The 17,936-nt window shown below is 44.6% G+C and overlaps 1 protein-coding gene across 2 annotated transcripts in view; it reads left to right on the forward strand.

Annotated features, from left to right (window-relative positions):
- Window positions 1-17,936, forward strand: part of GEMIN2 (gem nuclear organelle associated protein 2) — an 84,219-nt gene that overhangs the window by 47,500 nt on the left and 18,783 nt on the right. For both annotated transcript variants that reach the window (XM_069730674.1, XM_069730666.1), the window contains exons 4-5: window positions 11,829-11,888; window positions 15,240-15,356. In XM_069730674.1, coding sequence (XP_069586775.1) covers window positions 11,829-11,888; window positions 15,240-15,356 — 177 coding nt within the window. The remainder of the gene's footprint in view (window positions 1-11,828; window positions 11,889-15,239; window positions 15,357-17,936) is intronic.

Here is a 17,936-nt window from a genome sequence, read left to right on the forward strand (position 1 = left end):
TCTGGATCAGGGAGGAGCCTCCGACAAGACGAGACTTTCTTACGCAGGCGGATCATATAATTTTATTGGAAAAAAGTATCTATACTAAGAGAAATAAACTAGATGTATTTCAAAAGATTTGGCAGCCATGGATAGAATGGGATTAGGTTTGTGGGGAGGATGCATAATGTTATAGATGATGTTCATACTATACAGGAATATCGGATGGGAATTTGGGAAAGCATTAAAGGGGTCTCGAAGGTGGGGGATAGGGAGGGAAAAGGGGGAGGATAGGGAGGGAAACGGGGGGGGGGGGGGGGAGTTATGTTCATAAAATATAATAATAAATAATAATAATTTTTATTTATATAGCGCCAACATATTCCGCAGCGCTTTACAAATTATAGAGGGGACTTGTACAGACAATAGACATTACAGCATAACAGAAATCACAGTTCAAAATAGATACCAAGAGGAGTGAGGGCCCTGCTCGCAAGCTTACAAACTATGGGGAAAAAGGGAGACACGAGAGGTGGATGGTGACAATTGCTTTAGTTATTGGGACCAGCTATAGTGTAAAGGCCCCTTCACATTAAGCGACGCTGCAGCGATACCGACAACGATTCGGATCGCTGCAGCGTCGCTGTTTGGTCGCTGGAGAGCTGTCACACAGACCGCTCTCCAGCGACCAACGATGCCGGTAACCAGGGTAAACATCGGGTAACTAAGCGCAGGGCCGCGCTTAGTAACCCGATGTTTACCCTGGTTACCATGCTAAAAGTAAAAAAAAACAAACGCTACATACTTACCTACAGCCGTCTGTCCTCCAGCGCTGCGCTCTGCTTCTCTGCTCTCCTCCTGTACTGTCTGGGAGGAGCCGGAAAGCAGAGCGGTGACGTCACCGCTCTGCTTTCCGGCTCACAGTCAGTGCAGGAGGAGAGCAGAGCACAGCGCTGGAGGACAGACGGCTGTAGGTAAGTATGTAGTGTTTTTTTTTTACTTTTAGCATGGTAACCAGGGTAAACATCGGGTTACTAAGCGCGGCCCTGCGCTTAGTTACCCGATGTTTACCCTGGTTACCAGTGAAGACATCGCTGGATCGGTGTCACACACGCCGATCCAGCGATGTCAGCAGGAGATCCAGCGACGAAATAAAGTTCTGGACTTTCTTCAGCGACCAACGATCTCCCAGCAGGGGCCTGATCGTTGGTCGCTGTCACACAGAACGATTTCATTAACGATATCGTTGCTACGTCACAAATAGCAACGATATCGTTAACAATATCGTTATGTGTGAAGGTACCTTAAGGCTCAGGTGTTCATGTAAAGCTGCATGAACCAGTTACCTGCCTAAGTATGTAGCAGTACAGACACAGAGGGCTATTAACTGCATAAAGTGTATGAGAACATGATGCGAGGAACTTTTTTTTTTTTTTTTTTTTTTTTTTTTTTTTTTTTATTATAAATAGGCCACACAGGGATCGTTAGGTTAATGCATTGAGGCGGTAGGCCAGTCTGAACAAATGAGTTTTTAGGGCACGCTTAAAACTGTGGGGATTGGGGATTAATCGTATTAACCTAGGTAGTGCATTCCAAAGAATCGGCGCAGCACGTGTAAAGTCTTGGAGACGGGAGTGGGAGGTTCTGATTATTGAGGATGCTAACCTGAGGTCATTAGCGGAGCGGAGGGCACGGGTAGGGTGGTAGACTGATACCAGGGAGGAGATGTAGGGTGGTGCTGAGCCATGGAGTGCTTTGTGGATGAGGGTAATAGTTTTGTACTGGATTCTGGAGTGGATGGGTAGCCAGTGTAATGACTGGCACAGGGTAGAGGCATCGGTGTAACGGTTGGTGAGGAATATGATCCTGGCTGCAGCATTCAGGACAGATTGGAGCGGGGAGAGTTTTGCAAGAGGGAGGCCGATTAGTAGAGAGTTACAATAGTCCAGACGAGAATGAATAAGTGAAACAGTAAGAGTTTTTGCAGAGTCAAAAGTAAGAAAAGGGCGAATTCTAGAAATGTTTTTGAGATGCAGGTAAGAAGAGCGAGCCAGTGATCGGATGTAGGGGGTGAATGAAAGGTCAGAATCAAGGATGACCCCAAGGCAGCGGGCATGTTGCTTTGGAGTAATGGTGGAACCGCACACGGAGATGGCAATGTCAGGCAAAGGTAGGTTAGTAGAGGGAGAGAACACGAGGAGTTCAGTTTTTGACAGGTTTAGTTTCAGATAGAGGGAGGACATGATGTTAGAGACAGCGGTAAGACAATCACTGGTGTTTTCTAAAAAGGTCGGCGTGATATCAGGAGAAGAAGTGTATAATTGGGTGTTATCTGTGAATAACAGCTTGATGTCATTTGTTATCATTGATTTTCCTTAATAAAAATTTATCTGATTTAAAAAAAAAAAAAAAGAATATTATGGCCTAATCTCATATATTCTAAAGATAGTGTCACAACTGTTAGGGGAAAAAAGGATGTATGACATTACATCCTGTGTAAGTAATCCAAAATGATAGAATATCCTCTGGAAGTTTCTTTTATACCGAGGAATATTCTCTCCTAATCACCGGAGGAATAACTGGATCTATGGAAATCTTAACATTCTCATACCAGGACAACGATACTTAAACACTGGAGATATTGAAAAGAAAGTAGATTGTCTTGACTCTACAAGCCATCACTCGGCTGGATATCATCAGACCAGCAATATTTTAAGGGACTTTCAATGTAACTTTAGAACAACTTATTTTCCTATTTTTTTTCAAAATATGTAGTATGTTTGAGAAAAATGTTAAATAAGGCCTTTCTTGAGATTTAGATATATAAGACCTTTTAGGGTGCGTGTCCACGGTCCGGATTCACGGCGCTTTGGACGGAGCGGAAAACTTGCGCCGCTCCCTTCTGTACGTGCGGTGGTTCCGGATGTGTTCATTGTACACATCCGGAATCTCCGCACCCCATACATAGGGCCTTGTTATTTACCTTATGGCGACTGAGCGTTGCCGCAAGGTAAACAGACATACTGCATTCTAAAAAGACGCGCCGCATGTCCGTAAACACAGGGCCGCCAGATGTGTGTTCGCACGCATAGTGGAGACGGGATTTCATAAAATCCCCTCAACTATGCTGTAACATCTGGACGCTGTGGTTGTACGCAGCGTTCAATACGCAGCTAATTCGGATGTAATCCGGACAGTGGACACGCACCCTTTAAGGTCAACTTGCTCCAAATTCTGACTCGAGAACAATTGAACACAGTCACTGACTGCCTTTTGGAAATCTGTTCTTCATTTTAGGTCAAACTAATGCATCTCTCTTGGGCAGCATTCACATGCAGTGGTCCTGCAGCAGGTTTTACAGTTTCCCTGCACATTCACTTAATCTTACAGCTGTTTCTCCTGCAAAATCATTTTGCTGATCATAATGGCTGCATGGTTTTGCCAGTGAAACAGCAGTTTTCCTTCCAAATTTTGTGATTGTGCGGGGAAGCTGTAAAAAGCCTGAGATTAAAAGCTGCATCATGAATGCAGCCTTATTGTGATGTGAAGTTTTAACTTAGTTTTTTTTTTTGTTTTTGTTTTTTTTTTTACATCTAACATATCTGCAGTATGCTTTGTGCGATTCCTCAGAATACAATACCGGTTCTACAGAATACAAGTGATGAAAGGAGCAAAGTGGTCATCTTCACTCCTGCAGCAATCGAGGGCAGTGCAGTCAGCTGTTTCTACTTCTAGCTTCTTCTGAAAAGTCAACTGAATGGACAGTCATGCTTTAAGTTTTAAGAAAGCTTGGACTGCCATAGTTTCTGCCCTTGGGTTTCCTGCAGACTTTGTTTGGTAACTTTTGTAGTTTAGTCCATTAAAGGTTTAGCAATCTCTGAAAAATTCAGTAGTTATTAGAAGTGATGGGCAAACCCCTGGATGTTCGGGTTTGGTGGGCTCGGACGAACAGTTTAAAAAAAAAAAAAAAAAGTCCGGGTACCAGAACACTACCCGAACCTGGATCCCATTAATAGGAATGAGGGAGAGCAAACACTGCTTCTGATCAGCAGTAAGATCATTACCGTCGGTCAGAGCGCTGTGGGTCCCTCGCTGAGAGGTGACAGCGTGAGCCCGTAGCTGTGATCGGAGGTTAAAAGTTTACTTCCGGTCACAGGGGTCCGCTGATGGGACTACTATTCCCAACGGCCTATGCCTGCTATCACTGATAACAGCAAGAGCAGGCGGCGGCTGATGGGACTATTCATCAGCCTTTGCTATAAGTAAATAATAAAATAGAAAAATTGAGTTTTCTTGTATTTTTGATAACCATCGAGGCAAAACGAACAGCTGGGGGCTGCAACCCTCCACTGTCAGCTTCAACAAGGATGGGTATCAAGAATAGAGGGGTTCCCACTCTGTATATTTTAATAGTTTGTTTTTTTTCAATTTATTTAAATAATGTCCCTATCCTCCAATAGACAACCAGCCAAGCTAAAGCTGACAACGGGGAGCTTTTGATTCTCAGGATGGCCATGGATATTGCCTCCTATACCCCCCCTCCCCCCCTAAAAATAGCAGGCCACAGCCACCCCAGAAAAGTCCCATCCATTAGTTGCGCCAATTCTGGCACTATGTCCGGCTCTTCCCACTTGCCCTGTAGCGGTGGCAAGTGAGGTTCATATTTGTGGGGTTGATGTCACCTTTGTATTGTCCGGTGACATCAAGCCCACAGCTTAGTAATGGAGAGGTGTCTATAGACGCCTATCCATTACTAATCCTATAGTTACATGGTAAACAAAGACACAGCAAGAATAAAGTCCTTAATTTGAAATTTAAAAAAAACAACACACTTTTACTTTTTTTTTATTGAAAAATAAGTTATACTCAACTAACACCCATTCCATTGAAACCCTCGTCTCCTGGGAAAAAGCAAAAATAAAAAAACAATATCCCTCACCTCTCCTTAGTTCTGTCCCACGTCATAATCCATGTCTGGGGGATAAATAGTTTTCAACCTAGACGGTGCCAAGATACGACAATCCAGGCTGAAAACCAGGGGAGAATGAGCTGCTGCGAGCGCAGCGTCAGTGACATCATCAAGGTTACCGCAGGTCACTGAGGCTGCGTTCCTGCCCTGGCCAATGAACTGCAGTGAGATCACCGCTCGTACCGTGAGAAAAAGTCAGCGATTAAACACCCGGTGTTCAGAGTGCAGAAACTCAACAGTGATACGGACTTCCTGGTGAAGTCTGTGTTCGGATTCTGTGCCCGAACAGTAGGTCTTTGGTACGGACCCCAAACTCTACTGTTCGGGTTTGTCCATCTCTAGTTATTAGCAAAACACAGAAATTGTTGCAAAACCTCTAAGCTTTCAGACTAAACTCCAATCTTTTAAGTGATTGTCCACTACTCGGACAACCCCTTCTCAATCTGTATGTTTCCACCTAATAAAATAATAACACTTGTACTCGCCTCAAGTGTCATTCCATTGGTGTCGATATTGTCTCTCCCAGGCATTGTGTGACATCATGCGATCCCTGGGGCCAATTAGCGACTGCTTCAGTCGAATCTCTTACACCTGGAGGAAGTCGGAGCTGCTGCTCTCTCAACTTTCTCTAGATGTATGTCATACATCCAAAGGCGGAGAGAGTGAAATGGCCACTTATTGGCCAGAGGGATCGTGTGAACAATGTTACATGATCTGGGAGAGCCAATTCCGACACCACATGGGATGGGAGTACGAGTGTTATTTTATAAGGGGGAGGACATAAGGATTGAGATGGAGTTATCTGTGCAGTGGATAACCCCTTTTAAATCTAATCTGTCACCCCAAAAATCGTATATGCCTAAGGACACCGGCATCGGGCTTATCTACAGCATTCTGTAATGCTGTAGATAAGCCCCGATGTAACCTGAAAGGTAAGAAAAACCGTTATATTATACTCACCCAAGGGCGGTCTCGCTGTGGTCCTGGTCCGGTGCCTCCTATCTTCAATGACGTCCTCTTCTCTTCTTCCTGCGCAGGCGTACTTTGTCTGCCCTGTTGAGGGCAGAGCAAAGTACTGCAGTGCGCAGGGGCTGGGAAATGTCAGAGAGGCCCTGCACACTGCAGTACTTTTTTCTGTCCTCAACAGGGCCGACAAAGTATGCCTGCCCCGGAGCCGCAGCAGGAAGACAAGAAGAGGACGTCATCGTATGAAGACGGGAGGCACCGGACCCGGACCGCCCCTGGGCGAGTATAATATAACCTGTTTTTCTTACCTTTCAGGTTACATCAGGGGCTTATCTCCAGCATTACAGAATGCTGTAGATAAGCCCCTGATGCTGGTGGCCTTAGCTCATATACGATTTTTGGGGTGACAGATTCCCTTTAATTGCTTGGACATTGAAGGAATTCATCCTGAAAACATTTATTAGACTTGCAGTATATACTCGAGTATAAGCCGAGACTTTCAGCCCAAATTTTTGGGCTGAAAGTGCCCCTCTCGGCTTATACTCGAGTCACGGTCGGCGGTGGGGTCGGCGGGTGAGGGGGAGAGAGGTCTGAGGCATACTTACCTGCTTCTGGCACTCCCCCTGCCCGTCCCACGGTCTTCCTCTGTTCAGCGGTCACATGGGACCGCTCATTAAACTTATGAATATGGACTCCACTCCCATAGGGGTGGAGCCGCATATTCATTCCTCTAATGAGCGGTGCCAGTGACCGCTGACAGGAAGAAGCTGCGGCACCCGAAGACCAGCTGTCCGGGAGAAGGAGCGGGATGCCGGGTGCAGGTAAGTATTACATATTCACCTGTCCCCGTACCACACGCCGGGCGCCGCTCCATCTTCCCGGCGTCTCTCCGCACTGACTGTGCAGGTCAGAGGGCGCGATGACGCATATAGTGTGCGCGCCGCCCTCTGCCTGAACAGTCAGTGAGGAGAGACGCCGGGACGTGACGCTGAGGAGCTGCAAGCAAGAGAGGTGAGTATGGCATTTTTTTTTTTTTTTATTGCAGCAGCTGCAGCATTATATATACCGGTACCACAGTTTTATATGGCACATCTATGGGGCAATAATGAACGGTGCAGAGCACTATATGGCAGAGCTTTCTATGGCACATCTATGGGGCAATAATGAACAGTGCAGAGCACTATATGGCAGAGCTTTCTATGGCACATCTATGGGACCATAATGAACGGTGCAGAGCACTATATGGCACAGCTTTATATGGCACATCTATGGGGCAATAATGAATGGTGCAGAGCACTATATGGCACAGTTTTATATGGCACATCTATGGGGCAATAATGAACAGTATGGAGCATTATATATGGCACAGCTTTATATGGAGCATCTATGGGGCAATAATGAACAATATGGAGCATTATATGTGGCACAGCTTTATATGGAGCATCTTATGGGGCAATAATGAACGGTATGGAGCATCTATTTTTATTTTTGAAATTCACCGGTAGCTGCTGCATTTCCTACCCTAGGCTTATACTCGAATCAATAAGAATTCCCAGTTTTTTGTGGCAAAATTAGGGGGGGTCGGCTTACACTCGAGTATATACGGTATTTTGACCTAGAAAATTTAATTTCTGAATTTTGTGAAGGCATCTAGATCCCACTGCACATCTAGTCCATGTATGTATGTGTGTATATAATATATATATATATATATATATATATATATATATATATATATATATATATATATGTATATATATATGTATATATATATATATATATATGTGTATATATATATATATATATATATATATATATGTGTATATATATATATATATCGCTCTCTCTCTATATATATATATATATATATATATATATATATATATATATATATATATATATCGCTCTCTCTCTATATATATATATATATATATATATATATATATATATATATATATATATATATATAGCTCTCTCTATATATATATATATATATATATATATATATATATATATATATATATATATATATATATATATATATATATATATATATATATATATATATATATATATATATATATCCCCTTAGCGACCGCCGATACGCCTTTTAACGGCGGCCGCTAAGGGTACTTAAACCACAGCGCCGTTAATTAACGGCGCTGTGGAAAAAGTACATAGCGCCCCCCACAGGCCGATTTTCTCCGGGGTCTCGGCTGCCGGGGGTAGCCGAGACCCCAGAGAACATGATTCGGGGGGTTTTTAACCCTCCCCGAGTTTGTGATCGCCGGTAATTAACCGTTTACCGGCGATCGCAAAAAAAAAAAAAAAAAAAAAGCGATCTCTTTTTAATTTCTCTGTCCTCCGATGTGATCGCACATCGGAGGACAGAGAAAAGGGGTCCCAGGTGGCCCCCCAATACTCACCTAGCTCCCCCGATGCTCCTCGTGTCTCCCGGTGGGCGCCGCCATCTTCAAAATGGCGGGCGCAGTGCGCCCGCCGGCCGGCACCGGGAGAATCTTTGGGGTCTCGGCTGCCGGGGGTAGCCGAGACCCCAAAGAGCATGATCGGGGTCGGTATTACCGACCCCTGTTTTGTGATCGCCGGTAATGAACTGTTTACCGGCGACCGCAAAAAAAAAAAAAAAAAAAAAAGTAAAGTGTAATTCTGTCCTCTGATGTGATCGCACATCAGAGGACAGAGAAATAGGGGGATTCGGGGACCCTATCATACTCACCTAGGTCCCTGGATCCTCTTGCTGCTCCTCCTGGCCGCCGGCAGAAGAACATGGCGGACGCATGCCCAGTGCGCCCGCCATCTGTCTCCATCTGCTGGCCGGCAGGAGAACAGCAGTTAGGGCTAAAATTAGGGTTAAGGTTAGGGGTAGAGTTAGGGGTAGGGTTAGGGGTAGGGTTAGGGGTAGGGTTAGGGCTAGGGTTAGGGGTAGGGTTAGGGGTAGGGTTAGGTTAGGGGTAGGGTTAGGTTAGGGCTAGGGTTGGGGCTAAATTTAGGGTTAGGGTTGGGGCTAAATTTAGGGTTAGGGTTGGGGCTAAATTTAGGGTTAGGCTTCTTTCACACTTACGTCGGTACAGGGCCGTCGCAATGCGTCGGCCCGACATACCGACGAACGTGAAAACTGTGCACAACGTGGGCAGCAGCTGTAGTTTTTCAACGCATCCGCTGCCCAATCTATGTCCTGGGGAGGAGGGGGCGGAGTTACGGCCACGCATGCGCGGTCAGAAATGGCGGATGCGACGTACAAAAAAACGTTTCATTGAACTTTTTTTGTGCCGACGCTCCGCCAAAACACAACTGATCCAGTGCACGACGGACGCGACGTGTGGCCATCCGTCACGATCCGTCGGCAATACAAGTCTATGGGCAAAAAACGCATCCTGCGGGCACATTTGCAGGATCCGTTTCTTGTCCAAAACGACGGATTGCGACGGAATGCCAAACGACGCAAGTGTGAAAGTAGCCTTAGGGTTGGGGCTAAAGTTAGGGCTAGGGTTGGGGCTAAAGTTAGGGTTAGAGCTGGGATTAGGGTTAGGGTTTGGATTAGGGTTGGTATTAGGGTTAGGGTTGGCATTAGGGTTACGCTTGGGATTAGGGTTAGGTTTGGGATTAGGGTTAAGGTTAGGGTTGTGATTAGGGGTGTATTGGGATTAGGGTTAGGTTTGAGGTTAGGGTTGAGATTAGGATTAGGGGTGTGTTGGATTTAGGGTTTTGATTAGGGTTATGGTTAGGGTTGACATTAGGGTTGTTTTGGGGTAAGGGTTGTGATTATGGTTAGGGTTAGTGATTAGGATTATGGATCAGGTTGGGATTAGGGTTAGGGGTGTGTTGGGGTTAGGGTTGGAGCTAGAATTGGGGGGTTTCCACTGTTTAGGTACATCAGGGGGTCTCCAAACACGACAGCCAATTTTGCGCTCAAAAAGTCAAATGGTGCTCCCTCCCTTCTGAGCTCTGCCGTGCGCCCAAACAGTGGGTTACCCCCACATATGGGGCATCAGCGTACTCGGGATAAATTGGACAACAACTTCTGGGGTCCAATTTCTCTTGTTACCCTTGTGAAAATAAAAACTTGGGGGCTAAAAAATCTTTTTTTTGTGGAAAAAAAAAAATATTTTTTATTTTCACGGCTCTGCATTATAAACTTCTGTGAAGCACTTGGGCATTCAAGGTTCTCACCACACATCTAGATAAGTTCCATGGGGGTCTAGTTTCCAAAATGGGGTCACTTGTGGGGGGTTTCCACTGTTTAGGCACATCAGGGGCTCTCCAAACGCGACATGGCGTCCAATCTCAATTCCAGCCAATTCTACATTGAAAAAGTAAAACGGCACTCCTTCTCTTCCAAGCTCTGCGGTGCGCCCTAACAGTGGTTTACCCTCACATATGGGGTATCGACGTATTCAGGAGAAATCGCACAACTTTTGTGGTCTAATTTCTCCTGTTACCCTTGTGAAAATAAGAATTTGTGGGCGAAAAGATCATTTGTGTGTAAACAAAAGCGATTTTTTCTTTTCACGGCTCTACGTTATAAACTTCTGTGAAGCACTTGGGGGTTCAAAGTGCTCACCACACATCTAGATAAGTTCCTTAAGGGGTCTAGTTTCCAAAATGGTGTCACTTGTTGGGAGTTTCCACTGTTTAGGCACATCAGGGGCTCTCTAAACGTGACATGGCGTCCGATCTCAATTCCAGCCAATTCTGCAAGTCAAACGGCGCTCCTTCACTTCTAAGCTCTGCGGTGCGCCCTAACAGTGGTTTACCCCCACATATGGGGTATTGGCGTATTCAGGAGAAATTGCATAACAAAATTTATGGTTACATTTCTGTTTTTACACTTGTGAAAATAAAAAAAATGGTTCTGAATTAAGATGTTTGCAAAAAAAAGTTAAATGTTCATTTTTTCCTTCCACATTGTTTCAGTTCCTGTGAAGCACGTAAAGGGTTAATAAACTTCTTGAATGTGGTTTTGAGAACCTTGAGGGGTGTAGTTTTTAGAAAGGTGTCACACTTCATTATTTTCTATCATATAGACCCCTCAAAATGACTTCAAATGTGATATGGTCCCTAAAAAAAAATGGTGTTGTAAAAATGAGAAATTGCTGGTCAACTTTTAACCCTTATAACTCCCTAACAAAAAAAAATTTTGTTTCCAAAATTGTGCTGATGTAAAGTAGACATGTGGGAAATGTTATTTATTAACTATTTTTCGTGACATATCTCTCTGATTTAAGGGCATAAAAATACAAAGTTTGAAAATTGCAAAATTTTAAAAATTTTCGCCATATTTCCGTTTTTTTCATAAATAATCGCAAGTAATATCGAAGAAATGTTACCACTAACATGAAGTACAATATGTCACGAAAAAACAATCTCAGAATCAGCGGGATCCGTTGAAGCGTTCCAGAGTTATAACCTCATAAAGTGACAGTGGTCAGAATTGCAAAAATTGGCCTGGTCATTAAGTACCAAATTGGCTCTGTCACTAAGGGTGTATATATATATATATATATGTATGTATATATATATATATATATATATATATATATATATATATATATATATATATATATATATATATATATATATATATATATATATATATATATATATATATATATGTATATATATATGTATATATATATATGTATATATATATGTGTATATATATGTGTGTATATATATATATGTATGTATGTATGTGTGTGTATATATATATATATATATATATATATATATATATATATATATATATATATATATATATATATATATATATATATATATATATATATATATATATATATATATATATATATATATATATTAGTACACTTGATCTACTTTTTTTTTCCATCAAAACACATTAAAGTTTCACGTGCATGTTATTTGTTTTATTAAGAGTCTCAACAAGCATAGGAGCCATTGGAAATCCCAACCTCTTGACAGCAATGTTTTGATGGTGAGTGAATTCCCGTCGCTATTACTTTGTTAATGCAGTATTCCGAAGCCTCCTTGTGTATTAAAGGTGCCAGTCAAATCTGCAACGAGGAAGAGGACTAGAACTCTGGCGCCACCTATTCCAACTATTGATCCTAAAAGTCACTATCGACCCTTTAACGAACCTTGCCACACGACTTGAGATAAAAGCCAAACCAGAAACTCAATTTGCAGACAGTCTTTTAGGGTATTGCCCTTCATCCGTGCAAAGTATGACATTTGATTTAGCTAGCTTAGAGGCTTAAGACTGGGATGTAAGGAGTAACGTTTTCTTTATGAAGAGTAACAAGCCAGGCATGTCAGAGTGAGGAGACTGATACGCCATGCATTTTTCTCTGGGAAATTGAAGAGGCATTTGAATATACAGAGAGGAAGAGGATTTGAACTTAGATCCCAGTCTTAAGCCTCTCACCTAGCCAAATCAGATCTCATACTTTGCACTGATGAGGGGCAACGCCCCAAAACACTGTCTCTGCAAATTGAGATGCTGGTTTGGCTTTTATCCTAAGTCATATGGCAAGGCTCATTAAAAGGGTTGGTATTGACTTTTAGGATCGGTGCTTTTCAAAAGGTGGCACTAGGGTTCTAGTCCTCTTCCTCACTGCAATTCGCATATTTAATTTCCCACAAGATCATGCATGGCCTATAAGTGTCTCCTCACTTTGACATGCCAAGCCCGGCTTGTTGCTCTCCACAAGGAGAAACTTTACCCCTTAGGCTAAGTTCACATTAGCGTTTGGGGGCTTTGCGGAGGGCTGCATACGTCCTCCGTTAAGCCCCGCATACTTCTGCATGCGGCCTGCGTACCTATCTTTAACATTGGGTACGCAGGACATGCGGATGTATGCTGATGCGTTGTTTTGACGCGCCCCCCCCCCCCCCCCAACTGCATGACGGGACAGCGGGTGCGTCAAAGCGACACATCTGCATGTCCTGCGCACCCAATGTTACAGATAGGTTCGCAGTACACATGCAGAATTATGCTGGGCTTAACGGAGGATGTACGCAGCCCTCCGCAAAGCCCCCAAACGCAAATGTGAACCCGGACTTAGATCCCTTTTTCTACAGTTGCTTACTATTACATGTTCTGCATTGATCAAACCTTTGCCATTTAAAGATGTTTCCACACAATATACATTCATCACTTATTGCTTGCATTCACTAAAACCACCCCACAATCTCTTCACCGCTAAGCTGCCTCAGTCAGAACTATGAATAGAGCAGCCGTCAAGCATGTGCAGTGGACGATAGATAATAGGACACATGCTAAAACAACGTTCCTACTCACTCTCTGGATACAATTTGTTGAATAGCGGAGGTGCTGGGAGTCAGATACCCAGACGACACAGCATTTTATATTAATTACTGTAACCATATGTCTATTTTCAGTAAGCCAGGAAGAATAGACTGTTTATCTATATGTTAACTTTTGAATTTATGCGTTTGTTCATTTGGTCAAGAACCATACACTGTTGTCATATGAATCTTAAATGTTGATTTTTTGAATGGCTAATGTTTGCCTCTAATATCTTCTCCTACAACTTAGGGTACCGTCACACTGAACGATATCGCTAGCGATCCGTGACGTTGCAGCGTCCTGGCTAGCGATATAGTTCAGTTTGACAGGCAGCAGCGATCAGGATCCTGCTGTGATGTCGTTGGTCGCTGCAGAAAGTCCAGCACTTTATTTAGTCTCTGGACCTCCTGCAGACATCGCTGAATCGGCGTGTGTGACGCCGATTCAGCGATGTCTTCGCTGGTAACCAGGGTAAACATCGGGTTACTAAGCGCAGGGCCGCGCTTAGTAACCCGATGTTTACCCTGGTTACCAGCGTAAAAGTAAAAAAAAACAAACACTACATACTTACCTTCCGCTGTCTGTCCTCGGCGCTCTGCTTCTCTGCACTGGCTGTGAGCGCCGGCCAGCCGGAAAGCACAGCGGTGACGTCACCGCTCTGCTTTCCGGCCGCTGTGCTCAGTCAGTGCAGGAAAGCACAGCGCCGAGGACAGACAGCGGAAGGTAAGTATGTAGTGTTTTTTTTATTTTTTTTATTTTACTTTTACGATGGTAACCATGGTAAACATCGGGTTACTAAGCGCGGCCCTGCACTTAGTAACCCGATGTTTACCCTGGTTACCGGCATTGTTGGTCGCTGGAGAGCTGTCTGTGTGACAGCTCTCCAGCGACCAAACAGCGACTCTGCAGCGATCGTCATCGTTGTCGGTATCGCTGCAGCTTCGCAGTGTGAAGGTACCTTTATTGTCTGCTATCCTGGCAAGAGAATGATGCAGGGTCTTTGAACAATGGATGTTTGCTTAATATGTTGAATGACCATTGTGTGGGTCCTGTGTCTTGTTGACGTGCAAAACAGAGGAGAAAAACTATGCAAATCGAATAGTCAAACAATGCAAGTTAGTCTCATCACCCCTTCTACTTTACCTGTGAATAATGGCTTGAAGAACAGTTATGAACTATAAAAAGAGGGTACACGCCTCTGTAATAATATACATCCAGACAGCCAAGAGATCCAACGAACCAGAGACTCTTTACAAAACCACAGCCAGGAACACTCTGCAAGATAGCTGCCAGATCATGGCTCCATCACGAGGGACACAGATTTGACATTCTACCTGATGCCAGCTTAGGGGACCATCACCGAACAATGGATACTTTTGGGCTAGTTAGGATTTGGACCCACCGGTCACCTGAGCCCCATGGATAGGTTTTGGAAAACCAGGATTGAAACCACCAGTCACCTGGCTCCATGGAGATGTTCGGAGAAGCCAGGATGTGACCCTCCGGTCACCTGGCCTTGTACCTCAATGGACTGTCTGGTTCCTAAGTTTGTTGTTACCTCCTCTCTGTGCGTGTCACAGGTGTGGGTAGTCGGCCCTGGAAGCTCTGAAGTCACAGCTGCTCTTATCCTGGCAAGTCAGCTGAAGGGGAAGACTGTAATTTTGCATAATTTTGGGTATTTTGCTGGGACTGTTCTGTTATTTGCCTGTTTTGTCGTTCAATAAAGTACTGCTACACTATTTTACCCTCACCCTGTGTTTATTCCCACGGTAAAAACAGAACAGGCGTTAGGTGAGATGCGGTTTCGGCTAGCGGACTAGAGCACCCCCTGACCCTCCTGTCTCCACACCCATCAATGTGAAATGTATCCGTTAACATTCATGAGACTTCTTAGTCGCACAGACACCGTATCCTGTTAGCACATGTAACCAGCTTTTAATATCTGTCTATGTAGAAATCTCCACTATTAGAGTGAAATAAATGTGAATTTCTAGTAATGCATCTTTCTATCTGCAGCCAAGCACAGAGGATGAGGAAAGCTGGAAACGATTCTGTTTGGGTGAGCGATTGTATTCCGACCTGGCGGCTGCTCTAAACCGTGAAAATGAAAACCTAGGGATTGATTATATCAAGGTAAAATCTTTTAGAATTCTGTTTCTTCAGACAAAAAGGCCAACTTGTAGTGGTGATGTTAGCATGTGTATACTTAACTACATGTAATATGCGGCAGTCTCGCAGACACAGAGTACATGAAAATAATCAATTTTGTCTTATCAGAGAAATCTGCTTCTTTCTCACCCTGGACTGATATTTCCTTCTCAAGTTAGGGGTAAAAGGTGTAAAATCTGTATCCAGTGATGACTGATTCACGTTACTGAGATAAGAGCGGACAGTTGGTGCTTGTAAAATTCTATGAAGGAGGGAGGAGCTAGAGGCAGGCTGAGACATTCAGCTGCAAGTTCTCCTGAAATGAGAGCTAGTTTTCTCCTACGCCTCACTGGGGGACACAGGACCATGGGTGTTATGCTGCTTGCCACTAGGAGGACACTAAGTAAACACAAAGAGTGAACTCCTCCTCTGCAGTATACACCCCTTGACTGGCCAGTAACGACTCAGTTCGGTAGTAAAGCAGTAGGCGTATAAGAAAAACCAGACAAGTAAACTATGTCCAAAACTGAGGAACAAAATACAACAACAAACAGCCAATAGGCTAACAGGGTGGGTGCTGTGTCCCCCCAATGATTGGCCCGGAGAAAAAGATTTTACGGTGAGTACACAAAAATCTCCTTTTCTCCTACGCCTCATTGGGGGACACAGGACCATGGGACCTCCTAAAGCAGTCCCAGGGTGGGGAGCAATTACACTGCTAAAACCCCATGTACCACTGGCTTACTGAGGTACCACTGTCTGCAGAATGCGCCTGCCAAGGGCAGGGTCTGCCGAAGCCTGGGTATGAATGTGATAGTGCTTCGTGAAGGTATGCAGACTGGAACAAGTCGCAGCTTTGCAAAGCTGTTGTGCGGAAGCCTGGTGCCGAATGGCCCAAGGAGCACCGACCGACCGAGTCAAATGCTCCTTATTCCCTGCTGGGACAGGGGTGCTCCTGACGCGGTAGGATTCCTGAACAGTGGAGCGAATCGACTTGGCTAGAGTGGCCTTTGAGGCAGGTAGACCTTTCCTATGTCCCTCTGGAAGCACGAACAGGACATCCAACTTACGGAAGGGAGCCGTGCGACATATGTACCGCCGAAGAGCTCTAACCACATCCAGAGTATGGAGAGCCTTCTCGAGACGATGGGTTGGTGCCGGACAGAGACGACTTTAGGTAGGAAAGTGCTCTGCTACACTGCCCTCAGGCCCCCTCCTTCCACTCAATGCCCTCTGCTGACCTTACAACTGCACACACATAGCCTTCCCTGCAGTATATTGGGAGATAACAGGGATACAGCATGTCCCTACCTAAAGCCTCCAAAAAGTCCAGCAAAACAGTGTTTTTCGCCTCATGCATCTCCTGTCAGGTTGCGTTACCAAAGGGACATAATACTCCGCTCTGTGATGCTTGCAACCCTAAATGCGCTCAGGAGCCACCCACCGTGACCGATCCCATGTTGACTAGTCCCCCTGATTGGGTTTCGTCTTTATCGCAATCTATGGCTTCCCTAACTAAGGCAATTGAATCCCTTCAGGATCCCTCCAGGAGCAGGAGCACTAATCCACCTGTCTCACAGAATTCCCCTACATCAGGAGAACCATCGGCCTACAGGGGCCGTTCTCGATTAAAACGCAGACAGGCATCTAGGAAGTGGATACATAGCTTGTCCCCCAGGTTCTCTGGCGCTTCAGCATCTGTTAGCTCCATTTCTCACTCTCCCTCTCCAGGGACTTATTTAGAACACGACTCTGAACCGTTGCAGGACATCTCTCATGGAAGGTTGCCTTCCTAGTCGCGATTACTTCGATCAGAAGGGTCTCTGAGTTGGCTGCTTTCTCCTGCCAAGCTCCTTTTCTGACTTTTCACTGAGACAAAGTGGTCCTCAGGCCATCCCCACTCTTCCTTCCAAAAGTGGTGTCTTCGTTTCACCTTAACGAGGATATTGTTCTACCCTCGTTTTGTCCAGCATCGGTGCACCATGTGGAGAAAGCTCTTCACTCTTTGGACCTTGTGAGGGCTCTCAGAAGATATGTGTCAAGGACGGTGCCTTTTCATCAGACGGATGCACTGTTCGTGCTCCCGGAGGAGCACCGGAAGGGATTGGCCGCTTCTATGTCGACAATAGCCAGATGGTTTCGTCGGCTATTCAAGAAGCTTTCCACGCCAGAGGCAAGCTCATTCCAACAGAGATCAAGGCACACTCCACTCGGTCAATAGGCGCTTTGTGAGCCATTCGGCATCAAGCGTCTGCAGAGCAGGTTTGCAAAGCGGTTACCTGGTCTAGCTTGCACACCTTCTCAAAGCATTATAATGTCCATACTCAGGCATCAGCAGATGCGGGCCTGGGTAGGCAAATTTTGCAGGCAGCGGTAGCGCACCTTTAGGGTATGTGCACACGTCCGGATTTTTTCCTGACAAAATCCTGAGATTTCTGCCAGAAATTCGCGGGTTTTTTTTTGCGCGGATTTCTCGCGGAAATTGCGGGTTTTTTGCGGAATTTTTGCGGGTTTTTTTTTTTTTTCCGGAATGTCCTTTTTGATAGGAAATTCGCAAAAAATCCG

This window comes from Ranitomeya imitator, chromosome 1 (assembly GCF_032444005.1).
Source record: "Ranitomeya imitator isolate aRanImi1 chromosome 1, aRanImi1.pri, whole genome shotgun sequence".
Lineage (NCBI taxonomy): Eukaryota > Metazoa > Chordata > Amphibia > Anura > Dendrobatidae > Ranitomeya > Ranitomeya imitator.